The sequence below is a fragment of the Acartia tonsa genome, chromosome 5, assembly GCF_053477335.1.
Source record: "Acartia tonsa isolate MP-2025a chromosome 5, ASM5347733v1, whole genome shotgun sequence".
Taxonomy (NCBI): Eukaryota; Metazoa; Arthropoda; class Copepoda; order Calanoida; family Acartiidae; genus Acartia; species Acartia tonsa.
The window spans coordinates 54,153,468-54,175,363 of NC_137264.1; the positions used below are offsets into that span (position 1 = coordinate 54,153,468).

The 21,896-nt window shown below is 30.7% G+C and overlaps 1 protein-coding gene across 1 annotated transcript; it reads right to left on the reverse strand.

The window, feature by feature from the left end:
- Nucleotides 1–9,605, reverse strand: LOC145319855 (uncharacterized). Its single transcript, XM_080162259.1, has 16 exons — nt 9,476–9,605; nt 9,078–9,192; nt 8,737–8,836; nt 7,557–7,660; nt 7,353–7,411; nt 7,000–7,089; nt 6,190–6,214; nt 5,335–5,380; nt 4,320–4,408; nt 4,170–4,214; nt 3,488–3,611; nt 2,246–2,368; nt 2,027–2,065; nt 914–946; nt 606–724; nt 1–148 (listed from the first exon to the last, which is right to left on the reverse strand). Exons 1-16 carry the CDS (start codon nt 9,570–9,572, stop codon nt 85–87), a joined length of 1,272 nt encoding a protein of 423 aa, XP_080018385.1. The 5' UTR covers nt 9,573–9,605; the 3' UTR covers nt 1–84.
- Nucleotides 9,606–21,896: the final 12,291 nt, after the last annotated feature.

Consider the following 21,896-nt stretch of genomic DNA (forward strand, 5'->3'; position numbering starts at 1 on the left):
ATAAAAAGACAATGGGAGGTGAAAACTAAGAATAAGATATTAGAAATGCTATGCTACATAAGATTACAACTGAATAAAACCAAATTAATAACAATGGTGCCAAGTTGGATCCCAACACCACCAGGACAGTTTCAGTAGATTTTTGTATCTAAAACAGAAAATATTATATGTTTTGAAGGGGAATATATGTTAACCCTATTCTGGGAAAGGATGGGGACATTGGATGCCCGCTAAGATTTTTGGCTTTTATTTTAATTGTTAGAAAGGTATAGGTCCTAAATCTTCTTACTTTTTAAATGTATTCTTATGTCTTCCTGTTTATATGAATATTTGTGGTTATGTTATTGGGTGCTTCATATACTTATAATGACAGGATATGATTGAAAAGGACTGACTAACTTGAGACTATTAATTTCACTTAAATTTAAGCATAAATTGTCTCTAGCTTAATAATTTGATTTAAATGCTTTACATGGTTGCTAACAGGAAAATTTTTTATGATCAATGAAGTAAGGGGCCTTTGGGAGTAGTAAGCAAGTCCATAAAAACAATTTTATTCAGCACTCATTTAGATTACAAATTACCAGATTATATGATTTACTTACCTAACTAGAATATTGTTTGCATGTATGTCTTCTGCTGCAAAATGTTGAATGTAAGGCTTGGAGAGGCAGGTATGATACTCTAAGACAAGTGGTTCATAGTCTTTGCTAGCAAAAACTTCCTAGATTAATTAAATCTGTTTTATAATCAAGAGTAAAGGAAAATTAAAATTATATTTTACTTTAAAATTACATATTGTAACAGAAAATATAATTTAAACAATTAAAATTTAATTTCTTTTTCCTTTAAAACTGTAAAGAAAACGAAATGAGGTGAAATGAGAAAAATATAGAAATTAGAAAAGACTTACCATATAATTGTATTGACATGGGATCATATACACCTAAATATAATAAAGAAAAATATTTAAAAAATAATAATTAATCACAGAATGCTGTAAGTCTTGGAAGTAAGTCCAAAAATGGGTATGTGCAACAAAAGAACATTACAAACACTTTTTTTAATAAGCAATACAGAAAATTCACCCTTAAATAAATATTTATTAAAATAATGTGTACTTTATTCTAAATCTTGTTACCCTAACATAAATCTTGTTATGCTTAGATTATGACTCTAGTAGAATTGTCACTTTAAACCTTAAAGGTTAGGGGGAAAGGGGGGCGTTGAACGCCCCCCCCCCCCCCCCCCACTCATGTTTTTTCTATCTCATTTTCTGTGTGTGAAAGATAGAGGGCTATAACTAAGTGACTTTTTAAATATGGGTATGACACATAACTGAGATTTAGAATTTTTGGAATATCCCTTTCCTGGCGGGCACAGGATGCCAGCAAACCTAGCGGGGTTATCCAGGTAAAGAGCAAAATATTTTTTTTTACTTTACAAAGCATTTTTCTGACTAAAATACTAAAATATCCTCTAGTAGTAAATCCGGGTATATTCCCTTTTGTAACATCGCTCCTTATGGGGCTTTTCTTCGTATTTTTCACAGTAGCCTTTTCCCTATTTCTAGCCCCTGCGGGGTCTCTAACCCTGTGGGGCCAATTACCTAGCCCTGTGGGGCAATCACCTAACCTATAAAATAACCTATACAAAGCCATTTTAAAAATACGACGAATCGCCCCTTATGGGGCGATGTTACAAAAGGGACTATTCCCATAAATCCTTATATGAAATACAGGTGTTCAAGTCAATTTTAGGTTCAAGGTATGACTGCAAATTTTAAACTTAAGCTTTTCTTATATGTCAACATAACATATTAAAATTTCATAAAGATCCACTGTCGTTTTTAAGCCGACTGCGGCGGCTGGCAGCTGCCAAGTACAGCTGCAGCGGCCGAAATTTATGTTTTGGGATTTCTAATATAAAATTTACATAAAAATGAACATTTTGTGGGGGGGGGTGTTGAACGCCCCCCCCCCAACTGATGAAGGTGTGGCAAAGGGCCCAACTGTTATTTTTATACCTTTTCTGGATGTTTGTATCTGATCAAGTCATAGCCTCCCTAAAAGTAAATATGAATAACTACATTGATAAATATTTTATAAATCATTACTATTACAAAAAATATTCTTGTTTACTTCTAGTTGTATGGTTTTATGCTAAAATGTGCAAATCCTTACATTTACAGTGTATCCAGAGATGTAATTCAAATGTTCTAATCCTACTTAGAATATCTTTGTACCTGATCATTCATTGGAATATATCTATATTCCTGTTTCAACTTAAGGATATACTCTGGAGCAATTATATCAGGTTGTGTTCTCAGTTTTTCAATATCAAACAACACTATTCCACTATTCAAAGCCTAATAATAAAGCATAATATAAATCTCAGTATTATTTTGCTTTAAAAAAATACTACAGGGTGTTTCAAGAGAAATGCGTTTTTTAAAACTTAATTATGCATAGAAAAAAAAAACAATTATATAAAATGCTTTATGGGAACCTCTTCTGGGACATTTATGTTTCAAATATTTAAAAATTATTTTTTCAACAAATTATTCCTAAAAAAACAGTTTTTCCAAAGGCCCTATTTTTGAAGATTTATGCACATTTTTAAAATTAATATTGCGCTTTTATTCAAAGTAGAAAAACTTTATGCATACTGTTAGAATCATCATAAACTCTATTTTTTTGGAAATATTGTTGTGCTACATATAGTATAGGAGCTACATGGTAAAATTTTCCAACTTACTTAAAACTTTTCAATCTTTTTTTCATATTTTTCAACGTAGCTCCTAAACTACAAATAGCACAAAAATAGTACTTATATTTCCAAACAATAGAGTTTATGATGGTATGCATAACATCTTTCTACTATTAATGATAAATAGCTTATTTTCTTCGTTTTTCGTTTTTTAAATCCCTGAAGAAAAAATCTTTTAATTATGTTGTGACAAACACAAACTTCATGGCACCCCAACCTGCCTTTTCTCCAGATCAGCAAGAAATTTACAAAAATGGACATTTTCGAGGTTTTTGTTGGCTGTAAAACGCTTCAAAGTAGAGATCTAGAGCTAAATAAATACAGATACTATTGGGCATAATTGCTTGATTCACTTCTACAAGAGACAAAATGAATTGAAAATCGAAATATATCTTCATGTCTTAGAATAGTGTAATTTTTTTAAAATAGGTTGAAAAACATACTAACTTTAAAACATATTTACTAAGACATATTAAAGTTTAAAATCTATATCTGAACAAGGAAATGGAGTAATGTCCCCCCTAAAGTCGACTAACTAAGTAATGAGATTTTTTGGTCAGAATTTTGTTCTAAAATGAACCAGGATAGTCATAGTCCCCCAACACCAAAAATACCTTTGGAAGTGGTTTAGGAAGTCTAGAACTGATCCTATGGGCAGTATGTCTTGGAGTTCAAATCCCCCCCAAAAATTGTTTCAGATAATCATTAATTAAACTACCTGATAAGGCCCTGTCTGACTAAAACTTGAAGAATTAACTTTCGCCAAATAATTCCAAGCTCTAATTTTGTTTAGACCCAACCAGTCCCCAGGCCAGTCCTTTGGTAAGCCAAATATTTCATTTCTATGAATAGAAAATAAACTAAACATAACAAAAATATGCTTTAAGTTTAAACAAATATTGCCATAACCAATTTAAAATTTACTTTTTACGTTTATTTGAATATTCAATTCTTAATATTATTATTTCAATATGCTATTCATATGCTATTTCAAGAATTGACCATGTTCTTGATAAAGAACAGTCCTAACTTTTGTGATTTTTTTAACACCTTTGTGATGAGCTCCCAAAGTTTTGATTCAATAGGGTTCAACAAAATAGATTTTTTCAATAATTACTCAACAGAATTCAAAAAGTAAGGTGTCAAATTAAATATTTTGTTCATAATGACAATTGGCTTCTTTCTTTGTTGCGTTTTAGTACCTTAAAACCAACTTAATTTTAAAAAAACCCACTTAAATTACTCCAAAAATAAGAGGTCCAAAAAAAAGATTTCATGTTTAAATTCTATGGATCATTTTACATCTACTACTTACTAAATACACAGACTAGTTATTTTTAAAAATCACAAAAGTTAGGACAAGTTCTTTCAAACAATAAAGATTATAAAATTCAATAAACCTGTTCATTAAACTAAACTGATCATGTAATAAACCTATATCAGTCCTAAAAAAGTTTTAAAAAGTAATTACATGTATTCTAATTTCATATTTTTGTAAAATATTTTATGTATATATATTAATCTAATACCTATTAACGATTTGCACCAACCTTAATCGTAAGTCAATATCAAGCCTGATCATTTTTTTTATGAACTTTGGTAATTCATTCACTATTACAAACTGAATGTAAAAAGAATCCTAAAAAATAGTTACATAGTAATGAGTTGGTTTTAAGAAACAGGATACAATGAGGTTAAGATTTAATGGTAGCCTTTAAGAGTAAATAGGACATTGGGTATTTCAAAGAAAAGGTTACTTTTTGCTACTTTAGAGATGTTAGATTTGTCCTGATGATTTCTTTAAAACAGTGCAATTAGATAATCTTAGTATTATATTCATTGACAGAAAGTACTTTTGAAAGCATCATGTTTGTGATTAATAGTAATAGGCCAATGATTAAAAATGACATTTACATTCTGTCCTTTATTAGGTAATGTCAATTTATAATTGGAATCAGGAATAGTTGACATAAAGGGGACTATCCATGAACAAGAGCAAGTGATTCTAAGCACCTTCTTCCAGCATTGATCTATAGTATGTTTTTAGTGAATATACTAGGTTTATGTTTAATATTTGGTTTATAGACTAAAACGTTTTATATGAAAAAAAACTTTGAAATGTAAAGCATTTTTAAGTGCAATGTCATTTAATGTTTTGATTAGTTTAAACTGTTGTTTAAAAGCCTTGACACAAAAGTATATTATTTTGATTAAAAATTTATATTTAGAAAATGGTTGGTAACTTGTAATATTGTAAATAGTTTAATTAATCTACTTTTGAAATTTACAGCATTTGATGCTTTTCTGTTGTGTTATTTTATTTTGTTCTTAGAAGTCATCAAAACATTTGATGATATTGCATCAAAAATGCTTCAAATTTCAAATTTTTTTTTTCATATTTTTTAGTCGATAAACCAAATATTAAACATAAAAAATAACATACTAGTATATTCACTAAAAAAATACTATGGATCTATGCTGGAAGGTGCTTTTGTTCATGGATAGTTCACTTTATTTGACATAAACATCACACCCTTAATTTTTAGCCTAATGAAATAAAATCACCAATTGATATCTTGGTGGACAAAACACAGAGCTAGAAAGTTGAATTCTGAAAATTATAAAAATTATGCTGTTATAAGTAAATAAAACACTTAATAAAACCTTAAATGACTTTTTAGAATACAACTGATGATATTTTTTTAAATTTCAAAATTCTGTTAAAAAAACAGCTGCTAAGAAAGTATACTTCATAGACTTTTAATGCTGTTTGTTAAGACCAAAAATCATCAAGACATATTTCAACCAAATCCACACTTCTACCCCACACTATCTTCATAATTTTTTTATGGTAAATTCTTATTTTTATTCTAGTAACAGGCAATTTTTGAATAAAATTTAATAATTAGCATATCAATTAATGAACAGCTTTCTATGATTAAGATCTGTTTGTATGTCAATCTGTAAATTCGAAATTTATGGAAGGCATATTATTGTAAGTCTAGGCATGTTGGCTTAATTGTCAGCATGATGATTCCTGTAACAACTAGTTAATATTTAGAAAGTCCAGCAAATGCATTATCTTATTACTAGAATGTCTGTATTTCCATTAAAATATGTATATTTAAAAAAAAAAAATTCACATAAATTTTGTACAATACAATTATAATATTCATTTGATTTTTGGAGGGTAAATTTTAATAATTCAATAACAATTTTATTTTTAATTTTGTTTTGTATTATGCAAATTAAATTCTAACATTCAGCAAGTGTTAATTTTCATTTAATGCAACGTCTGGTAACCTGATTTAATTCTTAGCTTTTATGAATGTTGCCATCCATGTTTTTATGGGATTTATTAATAGTTCTAATGATATTGGTAAAGCATTTAATTATATTATCATTATTTCTTATTCTTACCTTACTCCTTGCAGGCTCTTATCAACTAAAGAAAAAGAATGAATAACTATTGAATCTTTATTATTATTAGTGTTTTAGATACTGTCTTCTGTATTGTCTTAAATATAAAAATTAGCATTATTCCATATGGCAAGGAATAAATTGAATAAAGGGTGGAGGGATAGCTCATCCTTCATACCCAGACTAAAATTGTATGACCTACTGGTAGAGGAATGGACTTAATTAGTGGTAAGAAAATTTCTTGATCAACTGAAAATTGAGTGCCTATTTCTTCCCTAATTTCCGTAGTTGTACAGCAGAAAACCCAAATATTGCAAAACCTATTTTTAAGATACTGCTCAAAGGGTAAAGCGATATAATGTAAAAACGATTTGGATTTTTTTTTTGAAGTTTGAAGCTTTTTTAGTTATTAGTAAATATTGAGATAGGATGAGGAAACTATGTACACAATCGGAAACTTAAAATCAGCTGACCAATTTCTTACTACATATTTAGGAGGTATTCATATGTCAATTAAACTTCTTGTTATGCCAACTCTCTTTGGGAAGTTGAACTATCTCGCTGCCAAATAGGCTGTACCACTGTACATGGCCATTTAACTGGATAGCAATCTTTTCACTGATTTCACTGATTTTTCACTTTCATATGTAGTATATAGGTCACATATCTATTACTTTTAATGTTTAAGCTAGTATGTTATCTATTATGAGTCATATATGTTATGCTATAGGTGTCTGTACAGTCTCTACCTTGCATGCCTCTTTTAAAAGCAAAAATTAAATTTGTGATAATTTTCTGTGTGAAACATACCTGGTGTTTTCGTAAGTGTGGTAAATTCATTAACATCTATGATTGGAATTTCCACATTTTCTTGTGGACATAAGATTTCTCGGTACAAATCTAAAAAAAAAATATAGGCTTAATTCTATCAAATTTTCAAGGCTAGCATAGGATTTGGATTTCCTTAGCCTTATATAGAAGGTAACTATTAGATTAATGTGACACATTTTTAGTTATATGGTTAGAAAGCTTGCAAATATACTTTCAACACTTCAAGTGAATATTTTGCTGGCCAATACAACTGGCACATTGATCACCTTGCTCTAGTAAACAGCTAACTTTTTAATTGATATCCTTTTCTTTAAAGATAATCAAACCAATACCTAATTTTTTTCTGTACTTTTGTTGAAAAAACACATAAGAAACATACTGTATCTTAAACCTAAAAAAAAAATGCATGTTAGTTTTGTGAATATTGATTTTGTTTGTATATCTAAATTATCTAAACAATTTCTTTTTTGAAATTAGTGAAATTTCTGGTTTATCAACATCACAATTTTATTTTAATTAATTTTTATTGTTTTTACCTAGGAAATTTCCAATTTTCATCAACAAATTTTATTCTGTTGTAAAATAGTTTTTTGTGAAGAACCCTTCCAATAGATTCATTAATTGCATTATGCACAATAATCTGAAAAAAAAGGAATGGCAAAATCCATAAAAGTAAAGCTCTAAATTCAGACAATAGGACAAATTATATTAAGTATAGAAGACGCTGAAAGTCCCTCAAAAATCAGCATGTAACGTCATAAAAAAGAGGGATTATCCATCTCTTTTATAGGGGTTTTAGATGGTAAATGTTTTGAATATATTATAGTTTAATTTTTAAAAGCAAAGCTTTTCTTTAATTAGGGTTGGTCCGTCCGTCCATCTAAAACGGATAGCTTTTTTCGTTAATTTAGGCATGTTAGAATTGTCCCATCGATTTCAAACTTTGCATGATGATTCCTGTATTAGTTAGGTACAACTAGCAACTCTATAATTGTTATCAGCATGTCCATACATCCATTTTAAACATGTTGATTTTTAACTTTTTATCAACAAATTTTTATGTGATAAAATTATCCCATTTATCTGATTTTTAGCATACTGATTTTTAGGACATGTTCTAAACAAAGCATCTCTATAATCAAGTCCTAAAACGTAAGTATGTTCTCAGACATTATCCTGTATTTAAGTAGTTTTTCAACAAATTTACTTAAAATTTTGATTCGACAATATTTATGTTCTAATTTTTCAGTTCTGACACAGTACAATGTGCGTTTGTCCTACCATTTCATAGCTTCGCTTTTATGGATGTTGTCATCCTTGTTTTATTATTACTATTACCTAATTGAGATGGGATTTTCCTTCAATGTCAAGTGATCATCTGGAGAACCCAAGGGCCTCATCCGCTTTTAATGGGATCCAATACTTTACCGCCCACTGGTTGATTTAAGGTTAAGTAACATCCAACAGACAAACAACCCTCTTAGTGCATGACTTTGTAACTGTGTGTGCATGCTTATTAGTTGTGACTGTTTATGGGCATAGGCATTACCCCTAATCTAACTATTTATGTCGCACACCTAATATAGCAGAAACAAATTTTAACGTCAGTAGTTATGACACAGTGTCTGGCCGAGATTTTAAACTATAACATCTCCGACAACGAGCGGATGCACTTTGTGTTGAGCCACGGGTTTTATGAAAATATTTTGAATTTACCTTGCTCTTTTCATCTGTTACAATGATAAAATTTATAGGAGTTCCAGTACTTTCATCAAATATGGAAAACAAAAATCTATCAAGATGCCTTTTCAACCTCCTTCAAAATAAATTTAAAATGTATTTTTAACAATAATTATTGAAATTACTTATAAAACTTATAAAATCAGTTTTATCAGCCCCAAAGGGCTGTAGGCCCGGGCTAATTGAAATTTATTTTAGGAATTTTATTTATATTTTTGCGGAAAATTATCTGCAATACAATGATAAAAAGGATCAATATGGCTAAGAGCAGGTTCTAACCCAGTTTGAAAGCCATTTTGGAAAGATATTTTTCCTACCTTGTTACTCCTTTTACTTTCTCCTGATCAGAATTTGGTGAAATGTGAAATAAGAAAAGAAGGTGAACAAAGTCATCTCCAGGATCTTCTAAGCTGCCTGGGAACTGAAGAATATCTACAAAAAGTAAAATGATATGGTTCTTCTTTACAATGTAGCTTCTCACAGGTCCTAGGATTTTTTTAGTCCTCCTTGTTGCTTTACTTCAAATATAGTTTATTAATCTAACCCCATGCCAAGCAAGCTGCCTGTCAATATGCAACCGCCCCCCCCCCCCCTCCTCCTCCTCACCGACAGTCTCACCACCTCCCTCCACCTTAAAGGCCCCTATAGGCCTCTAGGGTCCTAGTGATGAATATAGCATTTTATATAATATAATTAGAAAACATTTATGGTTTACCTGTTTCACCAATAATTTCTAAATCATTTACTGAAGAATAGTTTTCAGCCAAAGAAAAGATAATGTTGGCAAGCAACGTTAATGTTAAAAACAGCATTTTATCATTTATCTGAAATAAAAAGATAAAGAATAGCTATTTCTTTCATCCTATTATAAACTGCTTTCCGCAGATATAGAATGTACAATTATAAGATTAAAACCAGATTTTTTAGCCCCGAGGTGCCGAAGGCACGGGCTAAAAAATTGTATATTCGTAGAAAGCTGGTTATAATACGATGCTAGACATAGTTTTTTTCGTATGGATGAGAACCGGTTCCTATCCACCGGATTCGAATGAATACAAGAAAAAATTTTAAAAATGATTTCCTACACATTATTAAATTCGCCAACAGGAGTAGAAAGAGGTAAACCATTTTCTCAATTATTTACTATAGAACAATTTTCAACTAAAGAAAAATCACTCAAGGTTAGAAAAACTAATGCAAGAAACAGCATTTTAATATTTTTTTGAATAATAAGACAATGGGAGGTGAAAACCAAGAATAAGATATTAGAAATGCTTTACTACAAAAAATTACTACTGAATTAATAACAATGATGCCAAGTTGGATCCCAACACCACAAACACAGTGACTAAATTGGATTTTTAGTAGTCGGATTTAGTACCTGGTTAAGACATGGCCTTCAAACTTAAAAACGTTCTAGTACTTGTCCCCAATAGTATTTGGATCAATTTTTAGCTCTATAACTCAACTTTAAAGCGTTTTGCAGCCATTCTTGCAAAGGGTAGAAGATTTGAGCATAAGAAAAATGCGTTAAAACCATGCATTTTGAACTTTTAATTTTACTGTATTTTTAAAATAAAGACTGAAATATTTTTTTATGTCCTATCAATGGAACACCTGCCAAAACTCTAGCCCAGGGTGATGTAATAATTGATTAGCTTCCACAAGAATTGCAGGTCAGCTTATAACATATTATAGAATAAAGCCAGCTTTGCGCAAAGCTTACCAAACTATGATTTGCCAAAGGATTCTCAACTCCAATCTTTATGTGCATCAGAATCCTAACTTCAGAGAACCTGGGCCACATACATACATACATGAGGGGGGGGGTATAACTCCCTTATGGTTATTTTAACATTATCTGACTTATATTTGTACAAATATTTTTAATTATCTTTTAAGTATGTAAATTAGATTAATATGATCGATACATGTCATTTAGACTGCTGTGAATTTATCTTTTTAATATGAGTTAATGATAAGCAATTGAATAATTTAATCACTGAAAATTTCAGCTGTCTATCTTGAATAAGAGAAAATCACCAAAACTTAAAAACTAGGAATTGACACCTCAACAATTAAGCAAATCTTAATAAAGCTTAGTGGAAATATACCGTGTGTCAATCCCTGAACATTTCAGCCATCTATCTTGAATAAGGGTTGAAAAAATCCAGAAAACTTTTGAATCTTGTAATCTATTTAGCAACCAAATGAATATACAAATCATAATGAAACTTGTTGAAAACATATGGAAGACAGACATAGTACCTTGGGCTGACGAAATTAAAATTCGTGTAATATTGCAAATTTGGGACAATACTAATTACCCAAAATAACATAAAATTTTGTTTGAAAATATGTAATATGCAATCATTAACAAGGAAATAACAATAATTAAGCCTCAAATAGTCAGAATATTGCAGACTTAATTATGTTTTGTGAATGTAAAATTATAGTCTTAGAAACAATTAGCGTTGCAATATTGTATAATAACATATATATTGCCAGGCTAATGGATTTTGTTTGTAATAATCAAATATTTTTTTTCAAATATGATAATTATAGTTTATTATAAAATCACTAAACCTAGCAAAAATCTTTTTAATGAAAAATATTCTTATTCTTTATTATGTACCAGCGGCTACGCCCCTAGAGGCCTCTAGGGTCACTTGATGAGGGGGGATTTTTTTTTTTTTGTGGGGGGGGGGAGTGGTAATTTTTTTCTAGGGGCAATTTCTCTTGGGAGGGTGGTGGTACCCTCCCCCAAAAATAGTTATATACCTTCCCGGGACCTATGAGAAGTTACTGTGTAAAGGAGAACCCAACTGGTTCAGCGGTTAGCGAGATCCTTTGGTACACACAGACAAACACACATCCTGTTACTTTATTATAAGGATGATATTTTTAAAAGCGAAGCTTTCATATAATTAGGATCGGTTTGTCCATCCGTATGTCCGTCCTTGATAAATAGCTTTTATTCCTTAATTTAGGCATGTTAGAATTGTCCTATCGATTTCAAACTTTGCATGATGATACCATACCTCTAGTAGTTAGGTACGATATAGATGTTGAGAAAGATGTAAAACATATAATTCACCATATAATTATAGTTGTCAGAAATTTTGTTTTCCTTATTCAGTTTCTTATCAAAGATGAGGGAGCATATTAATTTATAGAGTAGCTGACTTATATTTATATTCTTATTATTAAGTTCAGACACTATACAAGTCTTAATGTCCGTTTGTCCTACTGTTTCAGTGCTTCGCTTTTATGGATGTTGTCATCCTTGTTAATAAGTGAATATGTTAAAATTTGACAAAAATAGCCTTAACCAAACCCCCCCCCCCCCCCCCCCCCACCCTCTTACCCTCTATTCTTAATAACTAAATGAGACGCTGAACATTGATTTATTATTTAACTTTCATTTTCAAGTTAACCCTGAATTGACAGGCAAACACAGGGATTTAGGATTAAGTAAATCAGTGCTATATCTGTTTTAGCAAAGTTTGTTTTAGCTAGGAGACTAGTGTTAAAATCGTAGAATGAATGAAGCTAATGTAATAATGAACATATCAAATATTTGTTTATTGATTCAATTATATAAAATTGATATCAATCAATAATTATATTATAATTACAATGGAAATTGGATGAATTTTAATACTTGAATTGTTAAAGGCTGGATTAGATTTAAAAAGTGGGATAACATATTTTCTTTTTTTCAAACTGTAAATACCAAACAATTTTTGATTCAAAATTATATTATTTCCTTCTTAATTGTATTATGATATACGCCTCTTTCTTGGAATCTATAAATTTCTCCTCCCTAATTGTCACATTAGGTTGAACCATTTAAAAAATCTTGGTATTCAAATTATATTACTTCCTTCCTGAAATATGGTTTCATAATTCTTAATTGTATTATAATATACGCCTCTTTCCATGAATCTATAAATTGCTCCTCCCAATTTTCACACCAACTACTCATTATCCCTATAATACTTTTAACTTATCATCTTGTAATTATAACTTTATCCCTGTAACATACTTTTAACTCTATTTTTTGTGACGGGGGGGGGGGGGGGAGGAAATATCGAATTTCCAAATAATCCCTTCAAACAAAGAAAATAATATCTAAGTATTTGGGCAGTTTAAAGTGGAAGCTTATGAAAAAGTATCTTATGTGTACATAGAAAACATTAAGGATTACTTATTTATTACATTAGAGATACGTTGTGACGAACAGATAAATTTTTATTATAGCGAAGCTGTGCTTCTAAAAAATATGGTTGACAATAATGTTTAAACTTACTGTTTCAACAGTTTCACTGTTTAACACAAAATCTTTTCAAAGAGCCCCTTTTACAATCTTAAACAAGTCAAGTTTTAAGTCAGTTGACCTAAAATAGACATCATACTGGTTCTAATGGTATGCCTACCTTATTCTACAATTACTATGAGCCGCTCAATTTAAATTTTAAAATCTACGTATGTTGTGGCTCACATATCATTTAACTTTAATACAGATTTAGGAACCAAATATTGAAAATCCATAAAAGCGAAGCTCTGAAATGAAAGGACAAACTAACATTTACAGGATAAAATGCATAAGTCTACATAAAATTATTGCGATTATAGTAAATTTGGGGGAAACATGATTTTTAGTAGCGAAGCTACTCTATCATTCGAAATGTCCGTCCGTCAGTCCGTCGGTCCGTCCGTCCGTCTGTCCGTCCGTCTGTTTGTCCGTCTGTCCGTCTATCTGAGACAAAATGGGGGAAACGTGATTTTCTCGACTCCTATTAAAGACAGCTGAAATTTTTAGTGAAGATTCCCATGATAAATGCGCATCTAATCTATACATTGTTTTGTCCATCTGTATGTTAATTGGGGTGCTAGATCGATTCCTAGATTTTTTTGTTTTTATAATTTTCTCGACTCCTTTTCAAGACAGACAACTGAAATTTTCAGGGATTAGGTAAATTTGCATCATACATATTTTTACTAAGTTCAATTGAGATTTGTATATTAATTCGGGTGCTAGATCGATTCCTAGTTTTTCAATTTTAATGATTATCTCAACTCCTGTTCAGGATAAACGGCTGGATTTTTTAGGGATTAATCAAGTCAACATTTTTAAAAAGCTTTTTTTAAGATATGATAATTGGTTGGGGTGCTAGATCACTTCCTAGTTTTTCAAGTTTTCATGATTTTTCGACTCCTGTTCAAGATAAACAGCTTGAATTTTTAGGGAATAATTAAGTCAACATTATACATATTTTCACCAAGTTTATTAAAGACTTGCTATTGGTTGGGGGGCTAGATCGATTCCTAGATTTCATGTTTTTCTTCTTAGCTTAATGCTTCAAAAGATATCATACATTTTTAAAAGGTTTCGGGATTTATTTCATTTATGTCTTTTAACATACCTAAAAGATTATTTTTCCTGCTGTCTATCAATAAATTTTGAGCTTCGATACTTATGGATGTTGTCATCCTTGTTTTAGCATCGCTTTCACTACATGGATTCTACATGATTCTTGTTTTTACTTCAAACTAAATTTAATCTTAACCATGAATCTTAATTAATTAGAAAATGAAGTATAAAATTATGAAAATTGCCAATTACAATACAAAAAAAAAAAATTAAATTATTGGCCAAAAAAAGTTAGGATTCTGCTAGTTTGGAACCAATCAATCAAAATACTGAAATTATATCAAAATATAGGGATCTATAGAGATAAGACAATGGCTGTTAAATTGATGTACATTACCAATGATGACACATAAAATTACCCCTTCTGTAGTCCCCAAAGTTGTTAAGCCATCGCACAAGAAAACGTTATTTTAATGGCGTTGCTACAAAAGACCAACTCTACAAAAGACCAACGCCTACAAAAGACCAACTAGTCGGTTCTACAAAAGACTAACGCCTACAAAAGACCAACCCTACAAAAGACCAACGCCTACAAAAGACCAACGACTACAAAAAATCGTAGAGCTGGAAGGTCTATAGCTGCAACTGGTGTAGCATCATATTTGTATTTATCAAATTAATAAATATAATGAATATAATGTATGCTTTAAATAGATTTTAAGAAAAAAATTGTAATTATTTTTTTGTATCAATGTAATCAAATAATAGCTTGAAAATCTTCTAAAGAAGTTGTATCAACTTTTTTGCTTTTTATTTAAGATAGCTAGCCGGTTCTTTCAGTAAGTAGTAGATGTAAAATTTTTCATAGAATTCAGATATGCAATCGGTTTTTTTGTAGACCTCTTATTTTTTAAGTAATTTAAGTTTTTTTAAAAAATAATTAAGTCGGTTTTAAGGTACTAAAACGCAACAAAATAAAAGAAGAAAATAGCCAGTATGAACAAAAATAGTAAGATCTTTAATTTGACACCTTACTTTTAAAATTCTGTTGAGTAATTGTTGAAAAAATCTATTTTTTTAACCTCGGTTTAATCAAAACATTAAACCTAAATATTTTCTCATACAGACATAAAAATATGGGTTCATATATACCATTAGAATGAGAAAAATAATATGAATCCATTCTAAGCAAAATTGAAAAAGTTTAAAAAAATTGTAATAAAAAATAGAAAAAATAAAAAGTTTATTTTAAGAATTGTAACTACTAAACTAGCCAATCACACATCCCAAAAATTGACGAATCGGGAAGCTTAACCTATAAGATTAACCTATAGAATTGCCAGAAAAAAAGGAGAACGTTCATACAATATATACAATAGATACTACAATAAATATAGTGATATTAAAGAACATGTAAAGAATGAAAAATTATGAACAAATATGCATCAGTCTGTTTATAAACTTCAAAACAATGCAGTTAAAAATACATTAATGTTTCTTGTGTTTAAAAAATATCTGCTACATTGCATTGTCTTTTGTTTAGGTTTTGTTCAGGTTTGGTTCAAGCTAACCCTTTAAAGCCGAAAATTATGATTCTTAAAAACAACTTACTTTTTTTATTATAGTTTTATAAAACTTTTTCAATTTTGCTTAGAATAGATTCGTAATATTTTTCTGATTCTAAAGGTATATATGAACCCATGTTTTTTATGTCTGTATGAGAAAATATTTAGGTTTAATGTTTTGATTAAACCGAGGTTAAAAAAATAGATTTTTTCAACAATTACTCAACAGAATTTTAAAAGTAAGGTGTCAAATTAAAGATCTTACTATTATTGTTCATACTGGCTATTTTCTTCTTTTATTTTGTTGCGTTTTAGTACCTTAAAACCGACTTAATTATTTTTTTAAAAAACTTAAATTACTTTAAAAATAAGAGGTCTATAAAAAAACCGATTGCATATCTGAATTCTATGAAAAATTTTACATCTACTACTTACTGAAAGAACCGGCTAGCTATCTTAAATAAAAAGCAAAAAAGTTGATACAACTTCTTTTAAAGAAAAAATCTTCCAATTTTAATGATATCCAATATGGCGATTAAAACACAAGGACAAAATTCAAAACCGAAATTTCTTTCTTGAAAACTTTGTCCACAGGCTGAATTTTAAAATTCCGTCCGACAGTTTGTCCAAAGTCTGTGTTTGCTACGTAACGGAATAGTTTCGAACCGGATACAACCTTGCGTTTAAAAAATTGACCCTTTTGTAGTTGTTGGTCTTTTGTAGGTGTTGGTCTTTTGTAGGCGTTGATCTTTTGTAGAGTTGGTCTTTTGTAGGCGTTGGTCTTTTGTAGAGTTGGTCTTTTGTAGGCGTTGGTCTTTTGTAGAGTTGGTCTTTTGTAGCAACGCCATTTTAATCTTTGGGGACTAGTGTAATAAACAGCAAAATGCCCCCCCCCCCTCTCTCTCTCTCTCTCTCTCTGCTAGTTCCCAAAGTCTTAAAATAACGTTTTCTTATTTGTTGGCTTAACAACTTTGGTGAACTTTACTGAATTTTCAATTTTGTTGGTATAACCACTGCTATATTAATAACCTGACCATTCAAAATACAATAAAAGACCACAAAGTTGTTAAGCCAGCGAATAAGAAAACATTATCGTAAAACTTTGGGGACTAGTTTAATAAACAGCCAATTGTCCCCCCCTCTCTCTCTGCTAGTTTCCAACGTTTGATAATAACGTTTTCTTTTTCGTTGGCTTAACAACTTTGGGGACTTAAGGAATAAGACAATGGACGATAAATTGATGAAAATTTCCCATTTACGATAAGAAATAAACAAATCATTGTTCAAAAAGTTTTGAGGACTTTTATCGAATTTTGTTGGTTAGTTTATTAACTATAGTGTCCAAACGTCCAACCCCTAATCGTAATGTATAGAAGGGGTAATTTTGTTTACCATAATTGAGGATGTACATCAATTAATCTGCCATTGTCTTATTCCTGTAGGTTCCTTTATTTGGGTATAGTCCCTTTAGTGGCAAGGGGCGTTTCGTCATATTCTAAAAGCAAGGTTTTATATAATTAGGGTCGGTCCGTCCTTTCGTATGTACGTCCGTCTGTACATCCGGAATGGATAGCTTTTTTTGTTAATTTATGCATGTTAATTGTCCTATCAATTTCAAACTCTGCATTGTGATTCCTGTAGTAGTTAGGTACGATTTAGAAAGCGCAGCAATTCTATAATCATTATCAGAATGTCGGTATGTTCATTTTAAACATGTAGATTTTTTACTTTTTTAACAACAAATTTTTATGTGATCAATTAACCGATTGATCTGATTTTTGTATATTTTTGTATATTGATTCCTGGGACAACAAAGTACAATATTATAAGCTAAGTAACTCTATAATCAAGTCCTAAAAATGTAAGTATGTCCATAAACATTATCCAGTATGAACTGGTTATAAAACTTTGGGTACAAGTGTAATTTATGGTCCAATGGCACCTCCCTCCTGGTTTGCTCAAACAAATGCATCATAAAACGGTTTGAGAAATAAAGCCAAACATTAACCCATTTACTAATTTAAAACATGTAAATTTGAATAACAAAATGGTTAGCTCTTAAAAAATTAAAAAGGATGACAACATCTGACCAAACCTTCAAACTACCAATAATTTTAATCTGAAGATAGGTGCTAATAATGTTTATTATAATCAGATTGAGATATCAAATTATCCTCCATTGTTCATTATTATGATTTTAGATAAATTTCAGGGAGGGAGGAACATTGGGCTGTTTATTACACTAGACTCAAAAGCATTTAGTAACATTTTCTTATTTGTTGCAACTTTGCGACTTTAATTATCGGTTTATTGAGTTGAGTGTCCAAATGTTTCAACCACTAATTATAATCTACAAAAAGGGGTTAATTTTGTGTATCATCATTGGGGATGTACATCAATTTATTGTCCATTGTCTTGTCCCTTTAGATCCCTGATAAATTTTGAAATTCTATCAATTTAACCGTTTTGTTGAAAATAATATTGAGTCATAAAGTAGCTAAGCTCAAAAGATTGTGTTAATTCCACTGCTGCTCTGTATGATACTGAGCAAAGGGGGAGGGGGGAGACTTGTCCTTAAACATGGACTTGTATTCTTACTTTTCTACCGATTAAAACGAAATTTATTCCAATACAAAAGGCTAATGTTTAATAGCATAATGTTGTTTTTTTCTTTATTATAGTATTTAGTATTTACGGTGAATGTTGTTTGTCATCCTTATTAAATTGAACTAATATTATTAAAATGGCTTAAAACCTGTCCTTAAGCAATATATGTGCTAACCGCTCAACTAATATGGTTCCCCTTAACAATACAGCTTAAAATTAAACCACCTCTATTACCTTAATAACAAATAAAATATTATTTGAGATGCAAAGAAAGGATAGAACAATTTAGTTTGAATGGGAGGAGAAAAAACAAATATGAATAATTCCCCCAACCCCTGAGTATCATATAACATAATTAACAACATTTCTTTTCGGTCAAATAACTTGACCTTGTTTGACCCCCCCCCTCCCCCATCACACACATCCAGATATATTTTTAAGAAGCGCAGCTTCTATCTAATTTGTTTGGCTGTACGTCACAACGTATCTCCATCAAAATAAACATGTAATCTATTGTAACCTAAAGTTAAAAAAATGTATTAAACATTTTTTTAAAGATCAATAAAAGTTTTAGACATGCTTAGAGCTGAAACTGATTTAAATTTGGAAATTATTTTCCTTGTTTCACTAATAAGTCATTGATTATTAGGAAATTCAATCATAGGTTAAAGTGAGGCGATCTCAGTGGCGAGGCAAAGTTGGTAATTTTCAACACACTTTCATTAAATGACACTTTTCTCCATGTTTTAATCGACTGATAGGAAAATCATTAAACCAAAGTTGTTCGTTATTAAATTACACACAAACATACTGCCATTTTTAATACTTGATTATAATATTGTACCTTATTGTAATAGGAATCAGTAATAAGAAATCAGATCAATCGGATGATTTTATCACATAAATAATTCTTATTAGAAAAGTAAAAAAACCAACATGTTTAAAATGGACGTACGGACCTTCTGGTAACGATTACAGAGTTTCTACGATTTCTCAATCGTACCTTACTACTACAGGAATCACCATGCAAAGTTTGAAATCGCTAGGACAATTCTAACATGCCTAAATTAACGAATAAAAGCTAACTATCTCGTACGGGCGGACTGACCGACCCTAATTATGGAAAAGGTTTGCTTTTAAAAAGTATAAATAGTAGCTGTTCATAGGAGAGTTTATAACTATTTCTGCAAGGGTATCATTATACCGAGAGTGATTGCATCAAGAAAAATTCCAATCCCCCCCCCAAAAAAAAATTAATTAAAACAAGGATGACAACATCCATTAAAGCAAAGCATTAAAACAGTAGAACAAAAGGACATTAACACTTGTATAGGAGAGTTTATAACTATTTCTGCAAGGGTATCATTATACCGAGAGGGATTGCATTAAGAAAAATTCCTAACCCCCCCAAAAAATCAATTAAAACAAGGATGACAACATCCATAAAAGCGAAGCATTAAAATGGTAGAACAAACGGACATTAACACTTGTATAGTGTCTGAACTGAATAATCAGAATGTAAAAGTATAAGAGTCAAAGCAAAATTGTAAGTAAATTTGTTGCAAAACTGCATGATACAGGATAATGTTTATGGATGTACTTACATTTTTAAAAGTTGATTATAGAGTTGATTAATATTCAATATACCAAAAATCAGATCAAACGGATAATTAGATCACATAACAAGGATGACAACATCCATAAAAGCGAAGCACTGAAACGTTAGGACAAACGGACATTAACACTTGTATAGTGTCTGAACTGAATAATCAGAATATAAAGTATAAGAGTCGAAGCAAAATTGTAAGTAAATTTGTTGAAAAACTGCTTGATACAGGATAATGTTTTTGGACATACTTACATTTTATGAGTTGATTATAGAGTTGCTTTGCTAATAATATTGTTCTTTGTTGTCCCAGGAATAAATATACCAAAAACCAGATCAAACGGATAATTAGATCACATAAAATTTTGTTGTTAAAAAAGTAGAAAAATCAACATGTTTAAAATGGACGTACGGACATTCTGGTAATGATTATAGATTTGCTTCGCTTTTTGAATCGTACCTAACTACTAGAGGAATCATCATGCTATTTTTGAAATCGATAGGACAATTCTAACATGCATAAATTAACAAATAAAAGCTATCTATCTCGGACGAAAAATTAACATGTTTAAAATGGACGTATGGACATTCTGACAATGATTATAGAGTTGCTACGCTTTCCAAATAGTACCTAACTACTACAGGAATCATCCTGCAAAGTTTGAAATCGATAGGACAATTCTAAAATGCCTAAATTAACGAATAAAAGCTATCTATCTCGGACGGACGGACGGACCTACCCTAATTATAGAAAAGCTTCGCTTTTAAAAATGTGTTGTTAAAAAAGTAGAAAAAACAACTTGTTTACAATTGGAAGTACGGACATTCTGGTAATGATTATAGATTTGATACGCTTTCTAAATCGTACCTAACTACTACAGGAATCACCATGAAAAGTTTGAAATCAAAAGGACAATTCTAACATGCCTAAATTAATGAATAAAAGCTATCTATCTCGGACGGACGGACCGACTCTAATTATAGAAAAGCTTTGCTATTAAAAATGTGTATAACTCTATTCTCTAATACAAAGTAGCTTGATGTCTGTCTGTCTGTCTGTCCCTTAAGATCTTGGTAACCACTGAACTGATTGGATTCTACTCTTTAGGGAAAAAAATCTGTAAAAAATCTTGATTTGACCAAACTTATTTATCTAGGGATAAAGAGGTGTTTTTAAAAGAGAAGCGAAGCGAAACTGAGGCCTAGAAAATAATGGATTTTAGTGGATAAGACTTTTTAAAAAGAATTTTTTACGACTTTTGTTAGCAGGTTGACTGTCTACTATTAACAGGGATCTTAACCCTTTACGGTCGGGCCCCTTGCCGCACCTTAATCGCTTAATCGGTCGGGGGGGGGGGGGCGTTGAACGCCCCCCCTCCCTCATTATCTCAGTTACTATTAGAGCTAGAGGGCTAAAAAATTTTGGATCACCCTGCCAGGTTTGCTGGCATCCTGTGCCCGCCAGGATGGAGATATTCAAAAAATTCCAACTCTCAGTTATGTGTTATACCCATACTTAAAAAGTCAAGCAGTTTGGGCTCTTTATCTTTCACACACAGAAAATGAGATAGAAAAAACCGGAAGGGGGGGCGTTCAACGCCCCCCCCCCCCCAACCGTTAAGGGTTAAGGGATTGGACCCAAAGTAGATAAATTGTTATAAACCCAATAATGACAAGCCAAATATAATTATTTGTTAAAAACTTCAAGTACTAATAGTTTCAAAAGTCATGCAAGGTTGAGTGATTTTTTTCGGAAAAAATTTACAAGTACCCCTTTTTGAAAAATTAGAAAATAAACCCCTTTTACCTAACATCATTAAGGATGCTATATTGACGAATATTACATCACTAATTATCTTTTCTTACCCAATATTACACACTTAATTATCTTTTCTTAAAAATACAGAAAATATAACAATTAATAAGGTTTGTCATATTCCTATTATTACATAGTTGATTATTTTTTTTGAAAATAAAAATA